The following is an 18,488-nucleotide window of genomic DNA, read 5'->3' as shown; positions in this document are numbered from 1 at the left end:
AACACAAAAAGTTGTTCCTGACCTGACACACAAATAAATGCCCCGACCAGGAATCAAACCTAGGAGGCTAGGAGCAGGCAGCTGTCAGCAACATTAACAGCTTTATAATTATTATTATAAATCGATATACTTGAAAAAAACAGAAGCTGATACAAATAAATGATAAGTTGAGTATAAATAAATTCTTAATTATTATAAACAGGATTTTCATTTTTTAGCTTTAGTTACCTTAATTGTAGTTAATTTTAGTTTTATATTAATTTTATAACACTTATTATAAAATAAATTGACAAAATGTCAAAGTAATCCCTGATATCAAAACGCCGTCCCGGGATTTTCATTCTATTATTCCCACAAATTTATGCTGCTATAAAAGTTTTTTCCTGACTACAATGCAACAATGGAACGAAGTAATAAAAACTTGAAGTGCATTTTGTCTCAAGGACAATGTTAAAGTTGTACAATAAATAAGTTTTAAACACAAATGCATGTTGCAGCCAGCACAATAGATAAAAACAGGAAATGAAACATTTGGTGTCTTATCACATGCAACTGACTAAACACTGCACTGCACATAGACCTTTATTTTTTATGTAATAAGGGTTATTTTGTATTGACACTGAATAGAGTAATTACGAAACAGAATGACAAGCGAAGCGTGTAGATAAATGGTACAGGAGATTTTGAAACGGGAAACATCCCACATGTTGCATTTTATCTATTTGTCGTATATGTATATTAAAATCTCTGCTAAACACACAGGATGTTCCAAAATAATCGAGCCCAAGCACTTCAAGTTATGTATAAATATTTTTTATCTACTTGTTCATTCAGCTTTTATGAATATCTAAATCATAAAACAAGTTTACATAATACAGTTTTGTTTTGTTACATATAGGTACAGGTTTTGGTTGTAAAACATTACATTTGATTGTTATAGTTTATATAATCATCAATAACTTTTCATTTCGATTACAGCTTATACAACTTGCAAAACTAAAACATGAAAAACCGTTATTTGTAATTTTTTTATGAATGAATTAAACGAAATCGTATCAGTAAACGGTTAAGTATTCTGATTAGTCCAATTAAAAAAACAGTTTTTATGATCACTGTAGAAATACCATAAATATGTTTCTTATATTATTATAGCATGGTTGTTGTCATATCAATGTACTTATACTAAACTTTTATTCCTAGATGTTATTGTATTTACAAAATAAATGTTATTGTCTTATTGTATTTACAATGACATTGTTTTGTACAAGAACCACTATATAAGATCCACAGCTGTTTAATGTTTACAAAATATATCTTGTATTACTAATAGTTTGTAGATGAGCAACTTAATCATGATACATGTAATAAAATACTTACCGTTTTTACGATCGTAAACGTTGAATGATTTAGCTATTGAGTTTAGCTTGAAACTACGGCAGAAACTAGTCGCAAGCAAACGTAAACAGGTTTAACTGATATCTTCAATTAAAGCTACAACGAGAATGCATTATAATTTAACCGATAGCTATTCAATCGAATCAAGTTTATCGACGAAGCCCCGCGCAACGCGCACGTAACAAAGTAATCCTTAACAGTAAACAATACTGTTTGTAAACAAGCCACCGGCGAATTATCGCCATTTATATGTTTAAAACATACCAGAACTTTAACGAAACGGTTCTCCAGCTCATCTCTGTCTGGCATCGGCGGCTTGGTGCGGTTCCTAGTCGACGCCTGCCGCACATGGTGACTCTTGGCCGGCGCTACTGCCGGCCCGTCCAACATTGTTTGCTCTCGCGATGTAATCAAACCCATTTTACACTGAACACTTGAAAAACACTAAACACATATTCCATGCATCAGGTCATTTTTATCACAGACAACAGCACTAAACACTGATTAATAAATCAACAAGTCACATCACACCGAGCGGCGGTCGAGCCGACGTTCATCAACAAACTGCAACAAAAGCGAAGCAGACTTCCTTGCCGTGGGACGAGGCGAGCACGACACGGCGACTGTAGTCAATGCCATGAAGTTAGCGGCAAAACTTTGACAATGGATTGACAGCTATTCGACAAATCATGTGAAAGGTAAGCTCAGATACCACATTAATTCTATCAAAACATAATTTATACGTAAACCTCGCCGCAATTTTTATTTTATAACAAATATCATCTTTTTTATATTTACATAGACATTTGTATCATAGTTATTATTCATATATGTATATTAAACATATTTTTATATGTACATTGTACAGTACTAAATGGATTCTAAAGGTTTTAGGTTTTTGAACGATACTTTTTTTGTATTGCCTGGGTACAAAATTCTTAAGTTCGATTACATTGTAGATTTTATCGAATCGTAATCGATAAAAAATAAAACAGTAGAGGGAATAAAAAACTTATAGTTTGGTCAAGGACTGTCTCATTTCAGCTCATTTCAATCATAGGTAGAGGGAATGATGCTGTCGGTGTCTTACACTAGTACAGTCAGCAGCAAGAAGTTGCTAAGCGGGTGAGGTGTTCAAAACTTAGAGGATATAACCAACGGAGACGCTATGTCTAAAATTTTCGGTACAAAATAGTCTGCCGTTTTTTGCGGGGGAGGGGCACATCAAATGTATAGGTACGAGGGGTGCCTTTTAAGTTCTGTCGTTTGTAAAATCTAAAGACAATTTAAACCTCAAGTACTATTTATTGTTTTTTTAAGTACTTGCTGTGATATTTAATACACTTTTTCATTTGGTCGATTCAGTTTTGAAACCACTTATTCCACTCCGAAGTTGGGACATCAAAATGGCCGTTTTGTATCCGTCAACCGCCTCTTCTTGTATTCGGTACGATTAACCACGAAGACATTGCATGATTTTAGGGAAAGTAAAGAAATCTTTAGGGCTCAAGTCAGGGCTGTACGGCGGGTGGTCCAGAATTTCGACGTTTTGCTCTAGTAGAATCGCAATTGTTTGCCGGGAGGAGTGTGAGCTTGCATTGTCCTGGCTCAGTACCATACGATGTTTTCGGTTGATTTTTCGGAATTCACTTATAGCTTCTAGTAAGCAAACTGTAATATAGGTACTAGTCAGGGCTAACTGTTTTGTGATTTTCTAACACGATGGTGGTAACGTGTCCACTTTTGGCGACAAACGAGGCGATTATTTTTTTAAGTACTACTTGAGCGTATGACTTATTTGGTCGGTTTCCGCTCGTTTTAGAACACTCAGACGGTGGATTGCTGTTTGGAATCAGGATCATAAGCATAAATCCAAGATTCATCACCACTCACCATGTCATAAATGAGTTTTGTATCTCCTCGATCGAATTGCTGTAGAGTTTTGCAGCACTAACTAGTGCGAGCCATTTTTCGGTCGGCAGCAAGCAGATGTGGTGTCCGGCGAGAATTTTTTTTTTTACACCTAGCTCTTCATGTAAGGTTTTTTAAATGGTAGTCCCTGAAATGCGTATAGAAGCTGCTATCGTTCGGTATATCACATAGCGATCTTCGAAAATCAGCTGCCGTACAGCCTCAATGCTTTCCTGGTTTTTCGCGGTGTTCGGACGACCTTCACCCAGTCTATCACCGAGACTAGAGCAATCGCGTTAAAATTCCAAATCAGAATCGTTACACAATCAGAAGGCATGATGCTTTGTCAATGTAAACAGTAGTCAGCTCTGTAAAGCACTGAAGTCGCGTTAAACGTCATTTAAAGTTATAGAAAATTATCGCACGGAAATTTTCCTATGAAATTTCCATTTTCACAACTGACTTGTCAACTTTAACTCGACGCTATTCTAAAACGGTTCGGTCAATCATGATTCGTTTAATTGTTTTTGAATACTTAATTCACATAGTTTGATACGATGGTAGTTTTTTAGGGTTCCGTACCCAAAGGGTAAAACGGGACCCTATTACTAAGACTTCGCTGTCCGTCCGTCCGTCCGTCCGCCCGTCCGTCCGTCCGTCCGTCCGTCTGTCACCAGGCTGTATCTCACGAACCGTGATAGCTAGACAGTTGAAATTTTCACAGATGATGTATTTCTGTTGCCGCTATAACAACAAATACTAAAAACAGAATAAAATAAAGATTTAAATGGGGCTCCCATACAACAAACGTGATTTTTGACCAAAGTTAAGCAACGTCGGGAGTGGTCAGTACTTGGATGGGTGACCGTTTTTTTTTGCTTTTTTTTCGTTTTTTTTTTTGCATTATGGTACGGAACCCTTCGTGCGCGAGTCCGACTCGCACTTGCCCGGTTTTTTTATATAATTGTGAGAGATTTGCAAACGACAAGACTTAAAAGGCGGCCCTCGTACGTCATGTCAGATAAACGTCAGTCCATACATATGGTTGACATGTCGTTGACCATTGGCCGCCTATTTTCGACAGAGGGGAACGCCTGTTAATGGCGGCTCCATTGTTAATTACTCCGAGGTTCAAAATGATCTTGATGCGACTTTATTATTAGATAGATAGATAGATTTTTACTGGTATTAATCATACACTGTCAGTTACATACTTAGCAATAATTAATTACAAAATGATAATAAATTTAGATTCACATGTCAATAATTTTTAAATTCACAGAACTATAAATTGATAATGTCAACAATTCTATAATTCAACTTCATTAAGAAATTAATAACAATAACATAAGATATAATTCAAATTACAATACAATTACACAAATTATGTAATCTAAAATCTAAACAATCATGGGGACTTAGTAACATTAATTCTCCAGAAACTCATTTACCGAGTAGTATAGGGGCTGTCCACGGCCTGTCCATAAATTACGTCATCTATTTTTGACGATTTTCAAACCCTCCCTCTCTCCAAAACCATCCGATGTCCAGACTCTCCAGACCCCCCCACCCCCTAATTTGAAAAGACGTAATTTATGAATAGCCCCATAGTAGGCCATGTTAATGCAATAAATTTTGAGCTTACGAGCTTATTAAGTGAATATGAGCGTGTCAAGGGAATTTTGAACACCTCGCCCGCTTAGTAACTTCTGCTGCTAACTGTACTAGCACCCGAAAAGGGATGAGTTTAGTTTTTTACCGTCAAATTGGGTTTGCTAGACTATATATTATGTGGATTTTGATCCCTTCTAGCAGAGAAGAAAAGCCCTTTTCTGAGTAGGTGATGTGAATTTTTTTATTATTATTTGTTATTGAAATTGACCATCTAAAATTTATCGATTATTTTAGATTTTAAACATATCGACTAACAATTTTTTTAGTGTGGCAACATTTTTGCTGTCATCATTTGTAACTGTCAGTGTCAACCAAAGGTGTCAACGACCGGCTACGGCTACCGGAGCAAAACGAAACCTATCAATCCTATCTATGAAAAACACACCGACACTAGTTAGATCTTTAGTTTATCGTTAATTTTATACCATGATAAAATGATCTAATAGTCTGCCACTTGTACATAAATAAATCTTATCTCTACAGAAATAGATGACTGCTACCATTGAATGCTAAATTGCTAATCATTTTGGTAGTTTACCTTACCCTACCCTAGTGTTTTCTAATGTGGTCTTATGTTGACCCCTTACTCAATACAGTCACGCGAAGGTTGTAGTAAATAAAACAAATTGTATGTAAATATTTTTATTGGTTTACCTAGGTACAAAATTAGAGATATCGGGCACTATTGCCCGAACCTCAGAAACAAACTACTATACCAATATGTTAGCACCATTTTTTTACGTTTTTATATTTTTTTTATATATAAATCATACCTTAACCTGCTAAGAATGCATAGTAATATGTAATGAACAGTTATGGTCTTTTGTGTTTTATATGTTAATCTAACATATAATTTACATTGTGAATCAACTAACATGAATTTACAACATTCACTAAAGACTTATACAAGTCCCACACATTATAATAAAGTGTTACAGTAATACTTAAAAGTTGACACTGCTTCACAAAGTTCATAATTAATTTACACATATTAAACAATCAAATACATTTCTACATAAATAATTATGCTGGCCGATTTTTATTGTGGAAACACCACAATAATATAGTAACATTGATAACAAGTCAAGTATCAAGACAAATTCAGTTGTGAACCTCTGAGTAAAACATTTTAAAATTTTTTAATGAACCACCCACTTATCAATCATAGATGTTAGCACAATAAAGGAGGTTAATTTTAATGATTTCTATAAGGTACAACCGTGTGGTTAATTCGCATGGGAGTTTTCATACGAGTTTTAGGCATCAAGTCTTCGAGAAAAGTTTCTTTGATAATGTCAGTATCTGAATCACTTTCTAGTTCCATTCCCGACTGGTCTTGGTATTAAAAAAATGAATTCTCCATTTTTGTGACCCAAATTATACCTCGCTCGGCGAAAGATGGATCATACATAAGTTACTACGTTTTAACTGACTTGGCTGTTTTACAATACTACCATTGCCCTAAAAAAAAGTAAAATCATCTATACTTTGGCATCAGTACAAGAAATGTCATTTGAAGTGTCACAGGACCCATCTATCGCCGATCGCGTAGCAGAAACTTATTATTTTTGTCTTTTTTCTTTACTCAATATCTAACACAATTGAATTTACTATGTATTTGTCATGATATCAATGTTACAATCAAATAAATGCCTTTAAATTGTGCTTGTTAATGTAAATGTGAACTTAAAAGTACTATGGTATCACTTATCTCTAAACAAGTCAAGAGTGTGGTAAAATACATAAAACAAATTTTGGTCCAGCTTCAACAACTATTTTGATTAATCCTTGTTAATTAAGACATATCGACGCCATTACAGTCTTTGGTTAGGACAGAAATAGACAGACCCTACAGTAACTTAAATTTAAATAATATCACAAGCATAATAAACATTGAAATTCTCGCGCTAATCTCAGTCAAACGTTTGTTGAAACAAAAAGGGTAAACAAAATAAAATTGCTTATTGGGTGAATCAACTTTTTCTTGTCACTAGTTGCCATGGTCACGGTCTCCTGGGTCACTCTTAAAATACTAGTTATTTCGTATTTAAATGAACCAAACTTGAATTTTTTGGTAGTTATAAGGCCTTTCCATAATGGGACATCTACTAAGCACGTTTGTAGAACATGGTACAGCAGCTCTTCTAAGAAACTATGCTACTATTGTCTCCTGGCTGATGGGACAGAATAACAACAAGAAATAGTTGATCGACCCTATTACATAAGCTGGCTGAATTAGTTAATAATTTAGGGAATAATATAAAAACATGAATTCCATAATATTAAATCATGCGTGCTTGTATTGAAAAGATTACTAACTTTAATTAATTGTTTAACCCTTTTCCAGGCCGCACCAATCTACAAGGTTTTCCCGAAAAATCCAAATATATTCCAATTAATCCAGCTTTGATGATTCATTTGAAGACAAATCAAATTTCCCGAAAGTGCAATCTAATTTGAATCTATCGGAATGCTAAACTTGAAATTCTAGTGGCGCGTATGTGGTCGATGGTAGTAGTGGTCGATAAATCGTACTATGCCTGGAAAAGGGTTAACTGATGGTGCCTAGTAAGCCCTAGTAAAATCTTCAAGACAGCTATTAGGTATTGAATAACTAACAATGCTATATACGGCACAAGTATACAAAAAGCGAGAGGCGTACTACGGAGACGGCAATAGGTACCTAGAGTTAGAATAATAAACAAACGACAAAGGTTGCAATGCACCAAATACTATGCGGGGACCGTACAGTAGTGTACACCATTTTGTCAACTACCTATGTTACACGTACTTTTTAATACTTTTAAGGCATATATCTTCGTCTCCTTTACATAATAATCCACCTAGAGCTAATCTAAAATATTATACAGCCCATTTTCGCACTTTTAAAAGAAATTTCATACATGTTTCCGTTGGAAACTTGTGTTCAATATCTTGAAAGTGTTGAAAATGTGTAATGAATTTGAAAGGCACTTGATCTGAGCTTGCAGCAGTTTTATGCATGCATCTACGTAATTAACAAGGCGCACCAGACTCAGTTTATCAGAAAACCCTCCTCCTAAGGCCAAAGCCCGGTGCGGCGCGCCATTCGCGCGTTTATTTCACGCGTACCGTCGGACGGTCAAAACGCATCTTCATCTTAATACCACAAGGATGTAAACGTCAGTTAAGCTATACGCGCGGAGCTTCGTAATTAGCTTCCCAATCTATCTACGCAGATGTTCAAGTTGCCGAAAGTTTCAAAGTCCTTAAAATTTCTGTAAAATTTCACAGGAAACTTTAATTTTGGAAATGGAAAATTTCGATTCCCATCAAAAATATGACAAGTTTCCTAAAGTTCTCCACGTGGAAATTCCGCAAGTTCGCAAACTTTGCGACGACACATCGGTGTACGCAGATCTCTGCCGCCCCGGCCGCCTACTTGGAGGAGGGGTAGTAGTAGAGCACGGCGCAGCCCGGCAGCTGCCAGCGGCTGGCGTGCAGCTCGATGAGCTGCAGCAGCGTGCGGCGCGTGGAGGGCGCGGCGTGCGTGTTGAGGAAGGCGTCGCGCACGGCCGTGAGCAGCCGCTCCAGGTCGCCCGGCAGCGCCTGCTCCAGGTCGCGCCCGATGTACGTCAGCACGAAGAACAGGTTTTCCGTCTGGAAAGATAATAGGTAGTGAATAGAATCAGGCGTTACTTTGCGGAAATCCATACTAATTAAAACCAAAATATTACTTTGCTAATCCGCGAAAAGATAACGTGCTAGTCAATCAGTGCTAACCCGTTATACTTACTTGCGTATTTTTACATGCAATTAATATTACCACCCTCCCACCGCAAAAATAAATACGCAAATAAATATAACAAACCACCACCAAAAGAATAAACCTCGACACGTGTTTCGCCTCTCTACGAGGCATCCTCAGGAGTTGTTGACGGTCTGACGCCCGGCAACGGAATGACCTGTCTAGAATGGTCGGCCATATTTATACCTTGACCACTCCCCCTACCGTGCAAGTGTGAGTGAGATGGAAAAATTCGTAATAACGGCGATGACGCAACATTCAATTGTTCGTTAACAATCATGCCCCTATTGTTGTACCTAATTATTTCCAGTTGTTCCAGAACGCAACCCCGGCCCCGCCCTATTGCGTGGTGATGTAGATACAAAGACCATGGTGGCTAATGTTATCAAGAGTACTAGTCCAGCACAGAGTGCGTGTGTTGATTCTGATGTTTTGCTGCTAAGATCTATACAACAGAAAGTGCAAGACAGTGATTTGGTGGTTTCAAAGGCAGATAAAGGCAACTGCATTGTGATTATGGAGAAGGGACAGTATAATCAGAAAGTACTAGACCTTATTCAAGGTGACGGATTTTCGAGATTGCAAAGAGACCCAACTCCAGAGTTCCAGAAAGATCTTAGACAAGCAGTTAAGAATTCTTCATTTGTTTTTGAAACCGAACATCAGAAGAGTATGGTTGTGCCTATGAATCCACGAGCTCCTATTCTTTATGGACTTCCCAAAATTCATAAGGATAATATCCCAGTTCGTCCAGTGGTCTCATATTTGGGTGCGCCAACTTATAATCTGGCAAAAAGGTTGAATTCCATTATAAGAGACAAGTCCCAGTTCCAGCCGAAATATTGCTTGAAAAATAGCTTGCAGTTAATAGAAAAGATCCAGGACATTAACATACCAGATAATTCTGTTCTTCTTTCATTGGATGTAGACAGTTTGTTTACAAATGTGCCATATGGAGAGACTTTGGAGATTATTAAGGGTCTTTTTGAAAGGCAACGTTTACATCCAGGGGAAGTAGATGAATTGATAGATCTAACAGCGATTTGTATGAAACAAAATTATTTCAGATTTGGGGGACAGTATTATTTGCAAAGTGATGGTTTGGCTATGGGTTCACCACTAAGTCCTTTAATAGCTGATATTTTTATGGACCATTTTGAGAACCAGCATATTGCGGGCAACAATAATATATTATACTATTTTAGATACGTGGATGATTTGATTATTTGTTGGACGGGTAGTATGGGCCTGCTGGATGCATTTATTGCTGAAATTAATGGTAAGCATCCAAAAATTAAGTTTAAAAAGGAACTAGAGCAAGACAACTCATTGAATTTTCTAGATTTAACAATCACTAAAGTAAACAACAGGCATCAGTTCAAAATTTACCGTAAGCCTACACATACCGATACAGTTATCCCGGCTTCTTCCACGCATCCGTGGCAGCATAAGTTGGCTGCTTTTCATTGTTATGTGCATAGAATGTTGACTGTGCCTCTTTCTGATGAACACTATCAGATTGAATTAAATAATATTTATCACTTAGCAGTTTCGAATGGTTACGATAAGTCTGTTGTGGATGGTATCATCAGGAAAAAGCGGAATAGTATGGTCAACACTATGTTGTATGCGGCACGATCCTCTGAACCGATTAAGAAATATAAAGCGAGCATAACTTATGTTGGCAAGTTGTCTGATGCAATTTACAAAATTTTGAAGTCTAACGACATTCCTGTGGCCTTTAAGACAAATAATACTTTGCACTCGAAGCTTTGCAATGGCAAAGATAAGATCGAGAATGGGAAAAAGTCTGGAGTTTATAAGCTTACCTGTGACGATTGCAATAAAGTGTATGTGGGGCAAACGGGCCGTAGTTTCACTACTAGGTATAAAGAGCATGTTGCGTCATATAGACATAACCATCCAGAGAAGTCCAATTTTGCAAAGCACTTATTAGATACAGGTCACACTTTATCTGAGAATCATTCTTTTGATATTTTACATGTTTGCGAAAAGGGATTGCGTTTGGGTGTTCTGGAACAACTGGAAATAATTAGGTACAACAATAGGGGCATGATTCTTAACGAACAATTGAATGTTGCGTCATCGCCGTTATTACGAATTTTTCCATCTCACTCACACTTGCACGGTAGGGGGAGTGGTCAAGGTATAAATATGGCCGACCATTCTAGACAGGTCATTCCGTTGCCGGGCGTCAGACCGTCAACAACTCCTGAGGATGCCTCGTAGAGAGGCGAAACACGTGTCGAGGTTTATTCTTTTGGTGGTGGTTTGTTATATTTATTTGCGTATTTATTTTTGCGGTGGGAGGGTGGAAATATTAATTGCATGTAAAAATACGCAAGTAAGTATAACGGGTTAGCACTGATTGACTAGCACGTTATCTTTTCGCGGATTAGCAAAGTAATATTTTGGTTTTAATTAAGATAATAGGTACTTATTGGTACACGAGCGAAAAAATCCATTGATTCACGATCGTAGCGAGTGGTTCAAAAAGGATCTTCAGCTTTGTAAGGTTTTTAATCTTGGAGGATATAACCAAACGGAGTAGTTATTAACAGGCGTTCCCCTCTGTGGAAACTCTATGACCAGTGGTCATACATAGTCAAACATAAATGGACTGACGTTTATCTGACATGGCTTTTTTTACGTTACGTATTTATACATTTGACGTGCCCCGCCCCCGCCAAAATCGGCAGACTGTTTTGTACAGAAAATTACAGACAAGGCGTCTCCATTTGGTTATGTCCTCCAAGATTTCAATACACAAGAGTGAAACAAACTTTGATACCGAGAGAAACATTTTTTTTTACAACATCATTACGAGGAATTTTTGTAAAACTACGATTCAAATCCAAATGGACGTTATTAAATATATCATTCAAAGTTATCAGTTAAAAGTAAAAATTCTTTTCAACACACCCGCTCCAGCTCGTAAAGGATCTCTTTATTCTTCAAAATCTGACGAAAAAAAGGCATTTTATTCCTAAAAGTAACAAAGTAGATACAAATTTTGAGTTTTTTCATGTCCATTAGTGGAATTGCCTCAAGTAGAGGGTTCGAGGGCTCGGAAAGAGAATGGAATGTATTGTCCCATACATTCCGCAACTCTTCTCTTTCCGCACAGACTCTACCTACAGCGCCATCTTCAACGTAATTGGGCAACTAAAACAAGTAAAGAAGCAACACTCACGTCGCCGGCGGAGGGCACGGGCTGGCGGATGCAGTCCTCGCAGCACTTGCAGATGAGCGTGAGCAGCACGTGGCCGGGCTGCGCCGACGCGCCGCGCCGCTGGATGGCCCGCCGGCGCAGCTGGCAGTACATCTCCAGCAGGAACGACAGGAACGCCATCAGCCGCGGCCGGCCTCCGCCTACGATTGTGCCCAACAGCTAGAAATTACAAATATCAGATTTCAGTAAAAGTTTACCGTTGAAATTCAAAAAGATATTGCTCAAAAAAGTTAATTTAATTGGTGAGTCGTACGTTTTTACATCATAAAGGACTACACTGTCTGTACCACTGTATTTTTAAATGTAATATTGTCGCCCGTCTGGCAGCTATTATGGGACGTATTGAACACAGATCACACGAGTTAGACGAAGGAAATTGCCGAGCAAAACAGCTCAACACGGGTGTGTGCCTCGCCAGAGTTCCGTCGACTTGAGCGAGGCATGTCCATACAGAGGCATGCCTATACACAGTATACACAGTTCCCAAATGTCAAGTAGATAATGAAATTCTGAGCCTTATTTCACATTTTCATCACCCCGAGCGTGATAATCGCCATCGATTTCCTCACCAGGCACTGATATTAACCAAAGCGACTCACCTTCTCCCTGTCGTGGTACCACTGCTGGCAGGTGTTGAGCAGCGACTCGAGGAAGGTCTCGGTCTGCTCGCGCTCCACCACGGCGATGCAGCGCCGCGCGGCCGGGAGGGCGTAGCGCGGCGACTCCACCGCGCGGGACACCAGGTGCCCCACGGCGTCCATTAGGGTTCGTGCGCATACGGAGTTAGGGTCTGTAAAACAAAGACAACAAACATTACAAGATTTAAACTTAAAGTCATGTATGTTTCCGCCACGGCAAAGAATGTGGTGGAATGCGTTCGCAAGTCCCGTTACGAGTGTAGAGTGAGAGAGTGAGTCCCGATGAGTGCTTATCGATACAATCCTCCAGCGTCAGCCTCCAGCCCCAGCGCAGCCTTTGCACTCGCCAAAGCAGTACTACTAGCCGACGTCAGTACTACTTTTGACAAGGATGACGGGTATGAGCTGCTACCAGCTAGTGAACTAGCTAGATATTTACCTTCGAGCGCGTTGTCAATGCACTCCTGTATCTCCTGCGAGAAGTTCCCCAGATCTCCTGCATCAGCAGCCAGTCCTAACGCCGCCATTCCACTCGCTAGCGCGTCTGCCGACGTGAGGGACTTGGAGCGCTTTAGACCGGGGACGAACTGTGGACGGAAACTCTTCCCGTTCCCGCTGGGAAGGGAGGAGGGAGGGGACTTCTTCTTTACTAGAACTAGCTGTAGACATTTACCTTCGAGTGCCTTGTCGATACACTCCTGTATCTCCTGCGGGAAGTTCCTCAGGTCCCCTGCATCAGCAGCTAGTCCTAACGCCGCCATTCCACTCGCTAGAGCATCAGCTGACGTGAGCGACTTGGAGCGCTTTAGCCCGGGAACGAATTGCGGACGGATGCTCTTGCCGTTCCCATTGGTAAGGGAGGAGGGAGGAGACTTCTTCTCAGTCAATCTCTGCCAACTGTAGACATTTGCAACTAGCTGTAGACATTTACCTTCGAGCGCCTTGTCGATGCACTCCTGTATCTATTGCGGAAAGTTCCCCAGGTCCCCTGCATCAGCAGCCAGTCCTAACGCCGCCATTCCACTCGCTAGCGCGTCTGCTGACGTGAGCGACTTGGAGCGCTTTAGCCCGGGGACGAACTGTGGACGAATGCTCTTCCCGTTCCCGTTGGTAAGGGAGGAGGGAGGAGACTTCTTCTCAGTCAATCTCTGCCAACTGTAGACATTTGCAACTAGCTGTAGACATTTACCTTCGAGCGCCTTGTCTATGCACTCCTGTATCTCTTGCGGAAAGTTCCCCAGGTCCCCTGCATCAGCAGCCAGTCCTAACGCCGCCATTCCACTCGCTAGCGCGTCTGCTGACGTGAGCGACTTGGAGCGCTTTAGCCCGGGGACGAACTGTGGACGAATGCTCTTCCCGTTCCCGTTGGTGAGGGAGGAGGGAGGGGACTTCTTCTTCTCTGGGAAGTTCTGCTGCGGCTGCAGTTTGAAGTGGACACGTGGACCCTGAAATTGTATAAATGTAATAAGTTAGCTTTATTTATTTCAACGAGGGAATAAGGCAAATAAAATAATAGTGTTCGTCTCGAGAAACCGTGTTTAAACCGGCTTTTTGATGAATCGCTAATAGAGATGGGTAGGGGTGAGTAAATACTGAGTATTTACTCGGTATTTACTCAAAGCACCCGATAAATACCCGTATTTACTCATTTAGGTGGGTAAAAACGATTGCTTATAAAATATTCAAAAAGGGAGATTTAAGAACGAAATTGTCTTTTATTGAAGAGTGCTAACGTGTATTAACAATATCTATAAAATAAAAAGCATATAGAACGCTTAATTTAGAAAAAAAAGGTAATTATTAGTGAGAGGCAAATTGTGATAATGCATAGTTAACAATTTTGTTTTAAATAAGAAGGTATTTACTTTAAAAGTATGGTACTTAAATTCTATCGATGTTCTAGATAACTGCATGTCGCGCAAAAGTGCGTGTTTACGCGGCACTTACGACCTTTTATTGAGGGTTTTTTAAAGAAAACTCAAAAATGGCTCAACCGATGATGTTCAAAATATTGTTTTTTGTACTCTATTATACGGCTAATCTCCCGATATGTTTTTATATTTTTTCTGAACTTTGGTTCTAAAGTTATAGAGAGATAAACATTATTTTGGCCTTTCAAAACGGTTTTTTTCCCAAAATATTCAATTTATCCAAAAATGTTCTTAGAAACATACCAGTTATTTTTAAAAACCCATTTAATGATGTGCAACACGTTGGTCGTTTCTGAAATTTTTTTTTGTGACAATTAGTTACATGTATGGAGTGCCCCTCTTAAAAATACATTTCTTACTATTTTGAGTGCTTAATCCAGTAGCGGCTTACAAAATACACCTATATTTCAAATTTATATGCCCCTTTCAGCACTCTAAATAGTTTATACCCACCAATTTGGGTATAAACGAGTAAATACGGGTATATTGAGTAAATACTGAGTATTTACTCGGTATTTACCCGTGAGTATTTACTCACTACCCATCTCTAATCGCTAAGTAAATGCAAATGACATTATCTAGGCCTACATTATAGCATTTCGCTGATAACAGACGCATGGCAATTAAATGCTAACAAATGTAAGTAATACTAAACGCTAGCTGTTATCATTTAGCTGTGTAAATTCATGCAAATTTAAATAACTGCATATTGCCAATTCTTTAAAACGGTTATTTAGTTGCGATACTTTACGATAACACCGATCGTTTGATAGTTACACACAGTTAGTTAGTAGTAGTTTGATACATGAAATAGTTATGGCAACTTTTTGACTTCGGCTGTTGGCTCGGCATATCTATTCATCATTTCTTTGTTTAAATCACACAGAAACCTCGTTTAGCAGCCCCAAGAGAAATTCTTTTGAATCAAACATCTACAGCATCAGAGTGATGATGTTGACGATAGCCTGATTCGGCTAAAAACACACGGCAGTTTTAAAGGCCGGATACAGATGCTTGCAGTATAGCTTCTAGAGACGCCGGTTCTAGTGCGCCTATACGTCTACCGTTGTGATTTTAACTTATAGAAGGACAACTACCTGCGCCACGTGGCCGCTGGACGCGCTGTTGAGGAGCGCGTGCACGGGCATCACGGGACGGTAATGCGGGGGCACCTGCGCCGACAGCACGGCCGAGCGGGAGTGCTGCAGCCCTCCTCCGAAGGTCACGCCCATTGCTGGTCTGTAACATACAAACGTTCTATAAGAACCGATTGAGAAACGCGTAGAGTGCACTAACCCCATTTGTATCTACCCTACTCAATGAAACTATGAATCTACTGTCTTCGGCGAACGCTACGCACGAATGACACATTGGAAATTGGTGGCCGTGCGTACTTGCGTAGTCGTGAGTGGGTATAAACGTTTAGCAAAAAACGCAAGGCGAATTTACGCACGAATCGTTCGGAACCTAAGAAGAAATGGAATTACATATTTGTATTTAAAACTTTATTAATACTCGGCGTCAAATATATAAATAATGGCTTACCTACTCTGACTCAATAATGAATCAAACATAAATAATGAAATTCCTGCTATTTAATTAACTAATTACCACGTGGATTGTTTTTTTTACATTCTCGAAGTTTTTATTGAATTATCAGTACAATTTGTGAGTAAGTATATGTAGTACATTACCATTTATATCAAAATAAAGTACTTAATTCAAAGAATAAAGTTTTAGATTGTATGTGACTGGAGGTATTGGGGATTAGGTATAAAATAATATAAGGGTATAAGGGAGGTATTCATTAAATCTTGGCAATAAACGCTTATGACAACCAATAAAAGTTACATTTTGCTTATAAACTGCACGTTTGACTTACCCTACGATGAAACAAACAAATAATTAAATCCTTGCGTAAGAAATTCTTCCGAAGATTCGTTGGTTTCCTTGGTTTCAATTTCACTTTAAACTAATCGTACGTACTGTCTCAGAAACCGTAAAAAAATTTGAATTGAGTATTTTAAGAGCACACAATCACAACATTCACAACCAATGTTCAGGGCCAAGTGAATCCAGTCTACCTGTACCTAAGGTACCTGTCCCTTCTTCCCGTCATTCCCTCCCTTGCTTTTCAAAGAAGTAATTAAGTACAATGAACACAGAGTGGTTTTTACTATTAATCGCACATGCCATTTCTTTAGTTAATTACTTAACTAGGAGCTAATTTATTCGCATGATTAATAACGATACGATTAATGAACAAACAGATTATCAACATTGGACTTCAAGAGAATAGCCAATGGCACCTTTCTTTTTGTATGGAAAATCCTCTATGGTAATTTATGATTTATAAATCACTAAAAACATTCAGAAAAAGCCGGCTGGAATAGGTCCTGGGAAGAAAGTATAGTTGACGTCAGAGATATGTTTACACTTTTGCACCTTACTCCTTTCTAATAAGGCGAAAAACAACATATAGGTATTTGAAATCGACTGTCGCTGATCGCAATAGTTCTATCTTATTCTTTATCCGACCTCTACAACAACAACTATAATTTAACTCATACATTTAAAACAAAAGCATTTCTTGTCATCTATTTAAGCTTTATCTGATGACCTAACCAAAGAAAGACTGGAAAGAGAAAGTAATCTACACAATTCCCACGACTCAACGTCGTTTAATATTATAATTTGTTTTTGATGATGTAAGGTAAGTACGCAAAAGGGTTTCAATTGATTCTTCAACACAACAAATATTAGGTCTAGTCATTCAGTACATTATGGCACGGCAAGTAAATGTATATATGTACCTATGTCTCAGCTTTGATTTGACGTCATGGAACTTGCTAACTATGTAAGCAAACCGCCATATTGAAATTGTCTCCGAATGTTGAATTTACTAATGACTTTTGTTTACATAGTTGGCAAGTTCCATAAAATGACACTTAGCCATGTATATTTATTACTGTAAAGACTGCGCAGAGTTAGCTTGGTCCGACTCTACTGACAAAATTGACACATCATGCTTTTATTCATCAACCGAACCTAACAGCTCAATTTAACCGGGCGAAATAACAGTGCGATGACGACAACTACTGTCTATGCTCGTCCTTTGGTGCCCTCATAAATAATAATGGACATTGCGATGCAACACAAAGGACGTATAGACAACGGTTATCTAATGTTGCAACGCCTTTATAGTACCTACGGTAAAAAGTTGCACTCCTGTTATGGAGTGTTAGGACGTGATGGCGGTAGGCAAATTGATGAATGGTGAATTGATGACTAAATTAGGTAATCGAATGCAATACGGAATTATAATTTACTGAAATTAGACGGTTGAGGTCTAGATTGGAAAATAGACAGGTACCTATTTGCGCTCGTTGAAAAAGATTACAGAATATTCTAACAAAACTGATTGGGTGATCACTGTGAGAAGACTAGCAGTCATTCGACGGGGTCTCTATTGTTTCCCATAAAGTTTTAAGTCATAATGTATTGTTTGTCCGCATTTTCATTAGTCATAATTTGTTTCTTCTCAGAAACGCGTAACTTTTCAGGATTGCCATAAAATAAACCTTACCAACCTATCTTTAGAATAGAGAAAGATCCCTATGGGTCGAAGTGCATCCGTAAGGACCCCCGAAAACGATATCTATAGGATGCCCTTACGAAAATCCTGAAAAGTTAACGGTTTCAGAATTATGACTAATGATAATCTGACAATCATTACATTATGACTTTCAATAATTATGTCAAACAAACCGCATTCGACGAATTCCTCCAAAATAATAGATTCTTTACCTTTATCACGTTAATCAAGTAGAAAAGGAATACAACACAGATAAGACAGAATGTCTATGTTGCAGATTATTTCGGGATGATATTCGTATCTA

The 18,488-nt window shown here is 38.7% G+C and overlaps 2 protein-coding genes and 1 long non-coding RNA gene across 3 annotated transcripts in view; 1 reads left to right on the top strand and 2 right to left on the bottom strand.

The window, feature by feature from the left end:
• LOC134796245 (formin-like protein) overlaps positions 1–2,000 on the bottom strand; it is a 185,763-nt gene extending 183,763 nt beyond the window's left edge. The window contains exon 1 of the mRNA XM_063768291.1: positions 1,660–2,000. Within this exon, the coding sequence (XP_063624361.1) occupies positions 1,660–1,815 (156 nt within the window). The 5' untranslated portion in view covers positions 1,816–2,000. The remainder of the gene's footprint in view (positions 1–1,659) is intronic.
• The window catches only part of LOC134796255 (uncharacterized), a 289,712-nt gene that overhangs the window by 150,089 nt on the left and 121,135 nt on the right, over positions 1–18,488 (top strand). The window lies entirely within an intron of this gene.
• Positions 5,742–18,488, bottom strand: part of LOC134796251 (uncharacterized) — a 45,392-nt gene continuing 32,645 nt past the window's right edge. Inside the window, exons 6-11 of the mRNA XM_063768299.1 lie at positions 15,687–15,828; positions 13,848–14,103; positions 12,620–12,810; positions 11,982–12,179; positions 6,580–8,619; positions 5,742–6,538 (exon numbers count right to left, since the gene is read on the bottom strand). Of these exons, the coding sequence (XP_063624369.1) occupies positions 8,398–8,619; positions 11,982–12,179; positions 12,620–12,810; positions 13,848–14,103; positions 15,687–15,828 (1,009 nt within the window). The 3' untranslated portion in view covers positions 5,742–6,538; positions 6,580–8,397. The remainder of the gene's footprint in view (positions 6,539–6,579; positions 8,620–11,981; positions 12,180–12,619; positions 12,811–13,847; positions 14,104–15,686; positions 15,829–18,488) is intronic.

This window comes from Cydia splendana, chromosome 13, assembly GCF_910591565.1.
Source record: "Cydia splendana chromosome 13, ilCydSple1.2, whole genome shotgun sequence".
In the NCBI taxonomy this organism is placed as follows: domain Eukaryota; kingdom Metazoa; phylum Arthropoda; class Insecta; order Lepidoptera; family Tortricidae; genus Cydia; species Cydia splendana.
Note: the sequence above shows the minus strand (reverse complement) of the source record. Positions and strands in the feature narration are given on the sequence as shown.